Here is a 13611-nt window from a genome sequence, read left to right as displayed (position 1 = left end):
TGTGAGGCGCTGGTGGTTGGTGCTGGTTTGCAGTTCTTGCACTGGACTTTTTGTGCAAAGCTGGCTTTAGAGCCAGGTAAAAAACAGCTGTTTCCCAAATAATCTTTGCATGTAAACCTTAAGATGTAGGGATCCTGGAGGCCTCTCTCTCTCTACGGAGAGGTGGTGACACACTGGAACAGGTTGCCCAAGGAGGTTGTGGATGCCCCATCCCTGGAGGAATTCAAGGCCAGGCTGCATGTGGCTCTGGGCAGCCTGGTCTAGTGGTTGGCAACCCTGCACATAGCAGGGGGGTTGAAACTAGATGAACATTGTGCTCCTTTTCAACCCAAGACTATACACAGTGACCTGAAAGGAAGTTGTGGCAAGGTGGGGGTCAGCCTCTTCTCCCAGGTAACAGTGATAATATGAGAGGGAATGCCTCAAGTTGCGCCAGAGAGTGTTCAGGTTGGATAGATATAAGGACAAATTTCTTCTCAGAAAGAGTATATGGGCATTGGAACAGACTGCCCAGGGTGGTGGTGGTGGTCACCATGCCTGGGGGTATCTAAGGATAGATGCAGTACTAAGGGACATGGTTTAATGAGCAATATTTGTGGTAGGCAGATAATCACAATAGATGATCTTAGAGATCTTTTCCGACCTTAATGATAGTGCGACTGATTCTAAGTGCCTGCTGGCACTGAGGTACCTCCTGGCCTCTAAGCACGGGCTGAGGCGTGTGGGACAGTGTGAGCAAGCTGAGAAAACGCTTCTAAAGCCAAAGGTTAACTACCATTGAGGCATAGCATCTTTCAGTTTTGATTTAAACGAGGTCAGAGCGTGTTCAGTTTATTTCCAGTTTGCGCCAGAAAACTTATGCTGAACAGAGGCGGTGGTTTGCTTCAGAGCCTCGACCGAATGGAGTGCTTTACACAGCTAGGGTCACCCGCGGGTGCCATACGCAAGTGTAAGGGCACGTAAACCCGGCCCGTGTCAGACAGCCCCTGAACGACCAGCGCTCACTCGCTGCAGCCCTCCGCGCCTGGCGGGGGCGCGTACGAGGCCCAGTCCCGCGCGCCTCAGGCCGCCATTGGCGCACGCCGCGAGCACGTGAGGGCGGGTGGGCCCACGGCCGGTCGCGGGGCGGCGCGTGCCTAGGCGAGGGGCGATGGCGGGCGAGGAGGCCGCGGCCGCCGGCGGCCCGGGGAGCGAGCAGCTTCTGGCCGAGGGGAAAGAACCCGCGAGCGGCGGCTACGACGGCAAGTGCGTGTTCTGCAGGATCGCCCGCCGGGAGGAGCCGGGAACCGCACTGCTGCCCTGCCAGGTGGGTAGGGGCGGCCCCGCCGGAGGAAGGGTCGCTGCCGCCGCCGCCCTCGTTGTCCTTGGCAGCGCGCTGCCCCGCGCCGCGGCCTGCTCCTCGCGGTGGGGTGGGTTGGTGGGACGGACGAGAACCAGTCGGTCCGCAGGGCCGGGCTGCGGCGTGAGGCGGCCGTGCGGAAACAGCTGCGGTGTCCGTCCTGGCTGAGCTCGGGTGGCAGCTCGCACGAAACAGAGGGAGCACAGAGGGGTTCGCTTATGAGAACTGCAGATCAAACCGTGAAATCCTGGGTGTAGGTAGGCCATCTGATCCCTGTTCCCTTTCTGAGGAGGGTGGTGTCTTTATTTCCAGCTAACAGAGGGTGTCACCTTAGGGATCCCTGTCCTGGGGTTGCCGTGTAGCCATAGCAGTTGTCTGTTCTTTTATGGAGTCAGCAATGAAGCATTCCTCAGAAAAAAGAAGCATCTTGTCGTTGTTGTACAATAGCTAAAAGTCTAAGGGCGGTCATGGAGCAGGTGCTGTTGCTGTTGGATACTGAGGAATTCTGGCTGCAGAATGTCAGCTGAGAAAACAAGACTGTGCTCAAGTGCTTCGGCAGGCAGACTCCAAGACGGCTTGCTTCAGTATAGTGACAGAAGAAGATAGGCTTTAGTCTTGATATTTTTGCTAGTTGAATCAAATATGATACCAAGTAATATCAAACTGGTACAGGGGAAGACCAACTCTGTTACCTGTCCTCATTCTGATCTTGTGATTTGTATTCCTCTGCAGTATGAAGACCTTGTTTGCTTTAGAGATATCAGGCCTGGTGCCCCTCACCACTACCTGGTGGTGCCGGTAGAGCACATGGGAAACTGCAAAACGCTGAAGTCAGAGCATGTGCCCATAGGTAAGGCTGAAAATATGTGTTAGTCTGCTTAGATCAGGGGCAAGTGGTTTTTCACAGTCTTACGTAGCGTGCTGTCAAGTAAATTACAGCTTTGGACATCGTTTGTCTGAAACGCATGATGTGAGTGAGTTGGGTAGGGAGTTACTCTTGCTGGAAAGCTTCATCATGTTTTTTGTGCTATTCTAGAGTAATATTGCACTAATACAGGAAATCTCTTTTTGTTTGCATGGAGTATAGATGTTTCTGCACTTTGCTGGAAATGCCACTGTATTTTTTAAAGTATATTTGTGCAGCTTCATTGCATTTTCCTAGGTATTCAGGCCATTGGAAAAAAAATGACAATTCTATAAAATACATGTTTTATAATGTGCCGCATTGTTCTTGGGGAAAAGAGATGGAGAGTAAAAAAGAGAAGCAATGTTCTAACTAATGAAGTTAGATATCTTTCTTAAAGATAAGATCGTAAGATATTGAAGATATTGATGTGTTGTCTGCTTGATTTTTTTGTTACTGTTGCTGAAACATCATCTCAGATGTAATTGTCTCACAAGAAATGCCCAGCTAAGTGTGCTGAGTAACAGGAAAAATTACATCCATAAATACATGAACAGATTCTGCTTTGGGGAAAATGACAGGTGCTGCAAGAGAAGCACTGTAGTCACGTGCAAATTTTTGAATCATCTTATTTCACTTCTTAATGTTGGAGTTTTCTCCAGAAACAACTTCTGTGTGTTTTGCTTCATGACAGTTATTTTATTGTTTTTACCTTGGAAGTTTTGGCATTAGGCTTTCTTCTCTTTTACAGTAATGAAAACTTTGTCCTAGTAATAAGTAGGGCTGATGGTTTAATTGTACTTTATCTTTAATTTTTGTTTCATATCTGAAACTTTCTAATGCCAGGCTACAAAGGACATAGAGGTCAACGTCCTGTTGCTGTGTAGAGACATAACATGAGATTAGTAAACTATAACCTAAAAGTGTCATTAGCGTGGAAATCAGTAACAATAGTGATTTTCACATCAAACTTTGCACTGCAGTGTTTTGACAATCAATTTTATTATGAGCAGTTAAAGTATTTCTACTTTGAATAAAGCAAACACTGGCTTGTGATCTCAATGTAATCATTGTTGAAGTTAATATTTGAAGGTTTTGTTTCTTAAGACCACCTGCTTCAAACTGTTTGACTCTAAAGTCATGTGATATGTAAAATATTGTTTAAGCTAAACGGTAAATGAAATTTGTTTGTATTTAATAGTGAAAAGAATGATGGAAGTTGGAAAATCTGTTCTCCAGAAAAATAATTTTAGTGACTTGAATGATGTAAGGTATGTACTTGAGCCTTCCCTGTTCATTAGTATGTTCTTGACTTTTCAAAATGCTATTTTAGATACCATGTTACAGTTGCAGTGTGATTTCCTGGGTTTGCCTTGACTTACCAGGTGACTTGGCCAGTCTCATGTCCTGGCACTGAATATAAACTCTTCCCTTTTTTTTCTGATAAGTTTCCAGTGTAGATTGCGTTCCAACTTTGACGTTGTTTCCTGCACACATGCGGAATAGGGAGGCCAATTCACGCGGCTTATCTAAAAGGCTGCTCTTCAGTTATGTGCTGAACGTTGAATCCAATGGTGGATTCCAGGAAAGATAAATTTTGTCACTTTCACCGGGGCACAGCACTGTGTTTCAGAGTTATACCTGCCTTCATTTAGTTTAAGCCAGTGTGTTTGGTAGCCAGCATGAAGTGAGTTGTAACATAATTTAGTGTAGAGTGCAGCGAGATGAGTCTTCCTATTTAAAATAGGTAGAAGATACATTAATGTGGTGATAGTTAACTTTCCAGGTGAAAAATAGTTATGATATCTAAGGAATATTCCTGGTTTTTAACCCTTGTTTCAGCACAGTATGCTAGGTGTGAAGTAAGTTTTTGATGGTCTTTTGGGGAGTTTGCCTCAGAGCATGTTGAAAGGAAAGGACAAATTATTTTTCATGCAATATAAAAGGAAAATATTATAAGTAGATTTCTTTATTCAGTTGATCTCGAATGTAAGATGTTTCACTTCCTGTATTAACATCACTGGTGTTTTTAACTTGTTTTCCCTTTCTGAAGAATGGGTTTTCACTGGCCTCCATTCTGCTCAATATCCCACTTGCATCTGCATGTCTTGGCCCCAGCAAGTCAGCTAGGATTCTTATCCAGACTGATTTATAGGATCAACTCCTACTGGTTTATCACAGTAAGTGTAATGAGGTTTCTCAGAGATTCTTGATTGCAAGTTGAAAATGTGATGTCTTTCTAACATCCAAAATATTCTTTGAGCAATTATTTTTATCATCACTGTAGTTATTTGTTATATTTTGCATTACCTATTTGAGAAAAGGCAACGGATAAAATTTAAAACTGTTTACACTTACTAATGGAAATAGAGTGACTGACATTACCAGCAAACCATGCAGTAGTTCTGGATTTAATGCATAGCTTAGGTTGCTGTGATTTGCTTCTGACTAGACTTTGTAAGTATTTGTTTAATATGAAAAGATTTATTGGAATCTGATGGCTGAACAAAGACATGTATAACACATAGCCCAATTTAGATGAAAAATATGGCCACCTAACGGTTGCTTTTATCATTTCATACGTTTTTTACTCATCTTGCCATCCTTAGACTGAAAGAAATGTTTGTTGTACTGAAGCACTGTTTGTACTGTTTACTGTCTGTAGAGATTAGCAAGGAGATTGAATTGGCACTGCCGAAATCACTGCTCAAAAACCTCTCTCCTCAGCAAGGGTCCTATCCTTGCTGGAATTGTAGCTCCAACATCCTGGTGTCATTGGGCAACCCCAAGGCAAAGGTACTGACAAAAATCTCCTAAAGAGGACTATGGCAGCCTGTTTAAGAGGAAAAACTCAGCCTCTTTGTGGCGGTAGCTTGTTGGAGATCTCACCTATATTGAATTAAGCAGATCAATATGCTGTGTAGCAGAGCACCACAGAGGAAAAAAAAAACAAACAAACCTATGGCTTGTCTAGTTATACTGCTTACTATTTTGGATTAGCTCAGGGATCTCAGTACCAGGCTTGGTTAATCAGTGTGGATACAATTCAAAAGCGATTTTGCCCAGTTGTCAAGTTGGAAAATGTTCTTGAATTGTCAGGGCTTTTTTTAGTTATATACAATGCAAATACATAAAAATGTAACAGTCCCAGTTATGTGGTAGATGCACAAATAGCCATATGATGAGAAAAAGCATGTATGGGCCTAGTGACATAACCAAAGAATGAATATGTTTCCAATGACACAAACAGCACACAAATGCTCTCCATCACTCAGTAATGGGTATGACTACAGTGCAGTTGTGAGGTGTGAAGAGGCCACGAGATGCTGTTCTGGAGAGTGTCCCAAGAAATTCCAGTTCTCTTAGGTTGGTTGTTCTGGTCCTTAAAACGTGATAGTTTAACAGTGATTACTTTGCTCAACCATCTTCCGACTTTCATAGTTGTTGGTTTTGTTTTTTTTCCCTTTTCTCATCACCTCGTGGGAGTTTAGTGAAAACATGACAGTCAGCTGTTTAAAAGTCATGGTATTTTACTTCTTTGTATGCTTTATCTGTAAAAATGACAAACATATGCTGTGTCTGTCAGTGTCATGCTGTTACAATTTTTAAAGTGGATTTTTCAGCCAGCTGACAGTCTGCTGCATAGTTAATGTGTTGTGTTCTTTCTTTCATAGGCTGAGCAACTGATTGAGCGACTGCAAACTGAAAATGCTGCCAGCTGAGAGCACTCTTAGCCTTGTGTCATTAGCCATTTTGTTCTTTGTCTTTGAACTCTGATTTAAGGTTGCACAGTTCGTTGCCAGTTATATACCAGGATAAAAAAGGCTTAATTCCTAATGAGGAAATACCGAACATGGAGCTGTCAACCTAATTCTCACGTTTGGGTTCTTCAGAAGTCTGCATATTTCTCTGACAATAAGGAAATGCATTTTAATTATGATTTTATATATGCGTATACATATATATGCATACATAATACACACACATATGTAGGCAACTTTTCCCAGTAGAATGTGGGGTATGGCAGCAGAATGCACGCTAAGGAAACAGGTTGGTAGTAACAGCATGCACGTGGTACCAAAGGTAATATTTGCTGTGGAATCTAGCTTTTGTTTTAAAGATGCATCATTCTGGAATTGCAGGGAACATTTGAAGTATTTTCAGTTTCTGTCTGTTCTTGTATGATAAATTACCTATGCCTGGTTAGTAGTAGGTACCTTGCTAAAAGTACACTACTAACTTTTCTGGTGCTAAAACCACTTTAATATGTTGCCCATCTTACTTGCATGGCAGTGACGTAGTAAATGTTAATGCAGTATGTGCTGGAGATGTGATAGTGCTAAACCATAGAATGTTGTTTACTTGGATGTATAAGTGGTTGTATGTTGGACCTGCAGATTGTTCCCTTCTCATATGCACAATATTTTTAATTAGTTATTGTATGTTTACAAATATGTGAAGAGTTCAGAAGAATTGATTTTAAAGCACTGCTCTTCTGCGTAGTGGTAGAAGAAATTAAAAAAAAAAAAAAAAACACACAGATTTTGAGATTGTTCTGATATTGTTCTCACTGGAAGTCACTTGGAGATTACTAATGCCTTGGCTAGATTTGATTTCTAAATGAGGTCACAAAACAAATGGGTCTTCATTACAGTGAGTTTGTAGCAGGCTTGCATAACAGCAGTCTGATCTGAATTTGGAGTAGCAGGGGCTCAGCCCAAAAGCAGAACATGTAGGGATTGTGTTCTGAATTGCTTATGGAATCTGCTGAACACTTGCCCTCACTGCATGACTCTTAATCAGCAACTTTAGCTCTGTTTTTCAATACCATGTTAAGGCAGACTGTTTGGAAAGTTTAACTCCAGTAAACATGGAGTGGATTTTCTTTGTTCACAAACTATTGTCTCTTGGTGCCTAATTAACCAAGTGCCCTTGGCTGTTGCACTGAGATGCTGCTGAGGTAGTGATGGTCTGTTGCACCTGCAAGATTCCCTGAGTATAATCTTCTCAGTGTTTTCCACTGATCCAGCACCTGTTGCCTTAGTGGACAGTGTATTACAGTGGACTATACATCATAATTCAGAAGGCAGATGCTCTTCTAAACAAATGTTTTCTACCCAGAAGTTAACATTAGTCTTTTCTGAAGACCTCATTCCCAATGTCTTGTTATTCTTATTAGTGGGCACTCATGTAATTTGTAGTACTTTGTGGTTTTAATTTGTAATATTAGCTGTGAAGAGCGTGAATTAAAGCCACTGAACTTTGATCAATTCTGTGCAATAGATTGGGAGGCTTGAGTGGTCTCCTAACTTCACGAAATATCTGAACGTAAAGATTTTTGAAGAGTTAATACTATCTGTGTCCTGATTTCTAATTAATCTATGTAAATGTACTTAACTGTGATATGTAATATTTAAAGAACCGACATGAGCTGTTGTCCAAAAGAATAAATAAACTGAACAGATGCTAATCTTGGAATGATCCAATCATACAGTGGTGCGATCCCTCCTCAGTCCTGCTCCCAGTGGGATGGGGAGAGAATGGGTCAAGGTAACAATGGTTTAATAAATGAAGGAAAGAGGGTGGAAAAAGAACAAGATTTGCAATGTAAAGGCAATAATTACCTCCTGCAAGCAGTTCAGTAGAATTGGCTAGCCTAACTGTAGTCTTCAAGAAACCTTCCCTCCATTTTTATTGCTGAGCATGGTATTATACAGCATGGGATAACCCTTCTGGTTGCTTTGTGTTGGCTGTGCAGGTTGTCCCCTCCCGGCTTCTTGCCCACCCCAAGCCTGCTGGTTGGAGTGGCAGACTGGGAGAAGGAGAAGGCCTTCATGCTGTGCAAGCACTGCTCAGCAACAGAATCATGCAATCATATCGTAGAATCATAGAATGGCCTGCGTTGAAAAGGACCTCAAAGATCATCTAGTTTCAACCCCCCTGCTATGGGCAGCGTCACCAACCTCTAGACCAGGCTGCCCAGAGCCACATCCAGCCTGGCCCTGAATGCATCCAGGCATGGGACATTCACAATCTCTCTGGGCAATAGTCAGAAGATTGCTGTGTTAACACTGTTTTAATCACAAATAGGAAATGACACTGCTACAAAGAAAATTAAGTCCATCCAAGCTAGACCCCAATACACTGAAAAGTATGCAGCAGGAAATGTGAAGATTGACTTTTATGTTTGAGGAGGGCCAAAGTAATGACAAGAAAGTAAAACTGGAGAGGTAAAAATCAGGATATAACCTAGCTTCCAAAACTTTTGTTGACAATCAAGATAGGAATTTCTAATTGTCCCTGCCACTAGCAAATAAACCTCAAACAGGCTCAAACAAGAAGGTGCTAAATGGAGTCACATTCATTACTGAGATGAATGCTTAGCGTCTCATTAGTGTTTTCCAGCATGGAACTGTGCTCCATTTTCCTTCTGGATTGACGAGCTTTGTTCTTGGATTCAGCAGATATTTTTTAATTGGGCTAAGAAATATTTTCTGAAAAGTCTAATGCTTTGAATATGTTTCAGAATTGTTGGCTACTCTCTGGAAAAGACAGTGGGCAGACCCTGTTCATTATGTCACCCTCTTCAACAACAGCATTAAACATTTTAAACCATTTTAAAACATCCCTAACCTTCTGTGGAGAGTTGCAGTGAGCAGAGATGGCTAAAAAACCTTGTGGAAAGTGAATTTACTCAGCAGTTTTAATCTTCAGTGGGCAGGACTGAGAAGCAAAGGCAAGTTGCTTAGCCTCTATCCTTGTTCTTTGTTCTGGCATTAGCAGTCTTGAGAAAAGCTGCTTTTTTGACTACATATTTAAGAATGACAAAGCTTTACTTGTACTCTTATGCTCAATTGTTTTACCTAATGCAAACCCAGAGAATAATACTTCTGTGCTAGAGCACTAATTGCCTCCTTCTGAAAGGATGAAGTAGAGAAGTAGACACACATACAGTGCTGCTGCATGTAGAATTAAAAAAAAAAAAAAAAAAAAAAAGGTGTTTGACAAAGGACAGCATTTTCCATGTGATTAAACTGGTAATAGACCCTCTGTATTCTGAGGCCTTCATAAGCATGAGTTGTAAGCAAAAGCATGGAAATGTAAGCAAATTGGTGAAGATGGTATTTGAAATTTGGCAAATGTAGAAGTAAATACGAATGGTAAAACCTGCATAACAACTCTCTTGCTGTCATTTCAAGTGCTGTGCAATATTTATTGAAGTGCTGAAAATGCTTTCTTTGTTTGACAAGACAAAATACAGATAATTCCTGTACAATGTACAGTCCAAACCAGGTGCAGAACTCAGAGGCTTCAACTCAAAGGAAAGACTGCAGAGGAAGCAGATAAGGTTATTATAAGAAAATTGAACTTTCTGGAGAGACTGGAAGAGCTGAATGTTACATGGTAGGACAGGAAACCTTATAAAAGGTCAAACTTTAGTTACTACTACAAACAATTTGTAATATTTTAAATGCACAGTCTTACATTTCTAGTGAACATATTAAATTCTGTTCCACTAAAGAGGATTTCTGTTGCTCTGAAGAGGCCCTGTTGCGTAATAAAACTTCTAAAAACTAAAAAGCATCTGTAGATGCTAATTGAAACTGCATTGCAGATGAAGAAGCAGAATTTTGTAAAACTTGTAAGCTAGTAGCTGGATTCAGTCATGTCCATTAGATAGGGTGTATTCTTGTCTGTACTGGCTTTAAGATTGATTTTTTTATTCTTTAGTGTATTTGGTGGACAAACTGAACAATTACGTTGTCTTTTAAAGACTTCTTTTGAGATATGGGTGATTGCTGAAAGCAAATTAGATTTGTCAATCTGTGCACTGACCCAGTTTGGCAGATTTTGGTGCCATTGCATGGGCATATGAGACAGAAAGACTCGTCACCCTTCAGAGATTGTTCACCTAATAATGGCAGACAGGAAATTTGGCCCTACAGCTTTTTTTTTTTTTAAATCCAACCCCCTATGAACCTCCTATGAATTATGTTTTTAATAATAACTCTTTGTTTTGTTTAAGATAGGACAATCTTCTCACAGCCACACAGTTGATAAGACCATTTCATTAGGGCTTACTCGGCTTCTGTTCTGAGAGGTACACTTAAAGCTTTTGCAGATGTGCTCAAGTGATACGTAAACCGAGCCTAAGCAGCAGAACAGCTGAGGCCATGTTACGGTCTGACACTACATGCATGGCAGTGGAAGCCTTGGTTCTTGTTGCTTAATTACTTGGGTCAGTCTTAATTAAGAATTAGTGAGTCTGCACAAGCTGGACTTGCACCCTGAGAGTGCTCAGGTTGCACACTGCCTCAACTGTGTGTCTTTGGAGAGTAATGGATTATTTTCCCTGATACTGCCATCCTGTAGCTGGTGATACTTGAACTGCCCAACACTGCTTTCTCCAGGTTATGAACGACAACTAGAGCAGAATCAACTGGACTGGCAAACTGTTAGAATTAAGCAGACCACATTTCATAGCTGTGTTATTAAAAATTTGATTTACTTTGATATCAAAATGAACTCCCAGGTTTCATCAACTGGGAGTGGAAATCCACTAACATGGATCATGCTCATGTCATTTGGCTAGAAATGATTTTCCCAAAAAAACCAAAGCATTTTAAATGTGTAGCAATGACAAGTTACATAAGTCTTTTTTTAAGCTATAAGTGATTTTAGAAAGGAGTGGTTTTGAGAGCTAAGGGAACACAAACCAGTGGTATCTGGTGCAGCATGTATTGTCCTGTTTCCAACACGCTGAAATGACGTGGTGATTAAAGCCCATCCTTTGTTTCCCCTCCATGCTGTACCTGTATCTGGCTCTCCTGTTCTCCAAATGAACTTCACCACATTCATCTCTGTTTTTTTTTCCATTTTTCTAGTCTTTTCACTATGAAAAGGAGGCATAGAGATAACAAAAATCGTATTTTTACTTGCTCAGTCAAAAAATTTATTTTCACGCAAAACCCCAATAGAAAAAAAGTCAAAAATTATTATTATGCTGTTTGCAAAAAAAAAAAAAAAAAGTCTTTTATGTAAATAGCATTAAATAATCACTTTTATGAAGTGCATAATTTATAATAAATCTCAGTATCCTTTTGAGGCAAGAGAATATTCTTGTTTTAATGACTCACCAAGTACTGTACTTAGCACCATATACACCATATAAGAGCTTTTATTTGCCCTGTTAAAAAAAAAAAGAAACAGAATTTTGTATTCCCAACATTTTCTTGGTGGCAATAATTTGGAACACAGTTCCTGATTATTTTTAGTATCGTTATTACAACTATCAAACATAACCAGTTTTGACCACTGAAAAATATTCCTCCAGAAGAACCCTGAGGAAAATTCCTGTTGCTTATCTCCCAATCCCATTTTTATGTAGCAGCTCATTTTTTCTCCCGCTTTGGAGAACTTGCAACACAGCTCTGCCTCAACTAAATGAGGGATGTGACTGCACTCTACACTCCTACTTAGGAGTTTGGCACTACAGGATCTCTACTCTCTTGTTACAAACAGCACTGTTACTGTTACTTTTTTCTTTTCATGAATGCCCCAATATATTTTCTGTTGTCTTTCAAGTTGTTGTGTTGTGGCACCCTACTTTTTGAGAAGGGTATATTGGAGATCACCAAAAAGGCTGCAGAGCTTTGTGATTTCCCCTAGTATGACACAGCATTAGAAGAGGAGGTGAAAGTGATATCATATACAGAGGAAAAAGAATTAGATGCAGAAGACACGATGCTAAAGATAGACCATTAGATTCAGTAAGATACAGCTTATTTAGGAAACATGAAATATCCTTGCTGTATATATTTTAGGCCACTAAACAAGTGATATTTCTGTAAACTTGGGCATTTTCACATACTTCATGAAAGTCAACCTTGCATTTTTTTAGAGTCACAGCCAAGACTCTCGTTTGAAGTATATGAATTCCCATAAAAGTGCTCAATTCCATGTTTTGCAAATCAAAAAATCCCTCCCCACAGCAAGTCTTTCACAACCTACAAGATTCAGTGCTGTTTGGTGGCAATTAGTCATTAGTGTTCAGAACCTAAAGCACTAACCCAGTGAGGATGCTTGAAGAACCACAGTATTGTGACAGATTAGTTGACTTTTTTTTTTTGTGATTTCTCTCCAAAATTGCTTATTATTTTTATGCAAACCATTTTTTTTTTTATGTTTTGCACCCATTTTCTCTCCTTTAAATGTCCCATTAATTTGCAGAGCTGAAATTCTGCAATGAAAGCCTTTTTCAAGACAGCATCTAGAGGTTTTTCCAAATGGAAACAAGCAGCAAAATTCATCAGATGCCAAAGTCTCATTCTAGCAAAGTGATGACCACATCATCATCTTTTCCTTGCCAAAGCATTTCACCTTCAAAACGAACCAGGCCGTGTTTTCTGGCTCTCAGCAAGATTCCCACCACTTTGTTGGAGATAGTCACATATGTCTCAAACAGCTGCCCGAACGTTACACTCACATGTCCATCTTCTCCCTTCTGCCCAGTGCTTCTGATGATCAGGCACAGCTCTTCCACCTCCTTTTCCACATGCGAGTGAGCGTCTTTCCCTCTCTGCTCTGTTTTAGACCCTTCAGGGGGTCTTCCATAGGCAGGGTCTCCTCTCTGAGCATGCAGAGGTTTAGATGCAAGCCTGTCTTCGTTGCTGAATGGATTCTTCCTCTGGTACTCGACTCGATCCTCTGCCCAGGTCTGCCAGCTTCTCCTCAGGTCGCTCACAGCGCCGCTGGTTTTAGCATGCTGCCCCTTATTCTCCTCCATTCCTTGGAATTGGTTTGCGGCACTCAAACGGGAACTGTAGCGGTGGTTCTCCTGTGCGCTGTCAGCTCAGAGGGAAACAACACAAATAAGCCTCGTCAGAAGAGGAAAAAAAAAAAAATCCTGATAGTTTGTGCCGGAGTTGTGCACCTGCGAGTGCCAAGGCTGCCGAACAGACTTCAAATACTGAACTCTTTGGTCGGTCCACTCATAACCGCACGGCAGTCGAGAAGGCGAAGAGATGCAGACGGCCCCACGAGTCGGGCAGCGGGGCGGGCAGGACGCTGTCCGCGGTGCTCTCGGCCCCGGCCCCGCGGCCCCACAGGCACTGCGGTACCCGGCCGGCCCCGCGGGAACGGGGCGCTGCGCCCGCCCCGCCGCCGGGATGTGCCCGCCCCGGAAGGACACGGCGGCCCCGTTACGCGCGGCCGGACGGCCGAACGTCGCTCGGCGGCGGCGGATAGTTCTGCCTTAAAAGGCCCCCGGCGGACTCTGGGCGAGCTCGGGTCCGCGTGTGCGTAGAGCCGGTGGTGCCCCCCGCCTGCTGAAACGCGGGGTGCTGCGGCTGCACAACAGCCAGGTGCT

The 13611-nt window shown here is 42.0% G+C and overlaps 1 protein-coding gene and 1 pseudogene across 1 annotated transcript; one reads left to right on the top strand and one right to left on the bottom strand.

Annotated features, from left to right (window-relative positions):
* Positions 1-1080: 1080 nt before the first annotated feature.
* HINT3 (histidine triad nucleotide binding protein 3) lies at positions 1081-7713 on the top strand. Its single transcript, XM_085217373.1, has 5 exons — positions 1081-1306; positions 2072-2189; positions 3445-3514; positions 4297-4423; positions 5918-7713. The coding sequence occupies exons 1-5, from the start codon at positions 1151-1153 to the stop codon at positions 5963-5965; spliced, it is 519 nt and encodes a 172-aa protein (XP_085073499.1). The 5' UTR covers positions 1081-1150; the 3' UTR covers positions 5966-7713.
* Positions 7714-11172: 3459 nt separating this feature from the next.
* On the bottom strand, positions 11173-13430 carry LOC146544995 (actin-binding Rho-activating protein pseudogene; annotated as a pseudogene).
* Between the last annotated feature and the right edge of the window lie 181 nt (positions 13431-13611).

This window comes from Meleagris gallopavo, chromosome 2 (assembly GCF_905368555.1).
Source record: "Meleagris gallopavo chromosome 2, MGAL_WU_HG_1.1, whole genome shotgun sequence".
NCBI classification, from domain to species: Eukaryota; Metazoa; Chordata; class Aves; order Galliformes; family Phasianidae; genus Meleagris; species Meleagris gallopavo.
This window is presented reverse-complemented; position numbering and strand designations above follow the sequence as displayed.

Excerpts from the sequence above, each read along its gene's own strand:
- HINT3 (XM_085217373.1), top strand. The coding sequence starts at position 1,151 with ATGGCGGGCGAGGAGGCCGCGGCCGCCGGCGGCCCGGGGAGCGAGCAG. Across the intron at positions 1,307-2,071 it reads CCGCACTGCTGCCCTGCCAG|TATGAAGACCTTGTTTGCTT; the intron begins GTGGGTAGGGGC and ends ATTCCTCTGCAG. Across the intron at positions 2,190-3,444 it reads GTCAGAGCATGTGCCCATAG|TGAAAAGAATGATGGAAGTT; the intron begins GTAAGGCTGAAA and ends TGTATTTAATAG.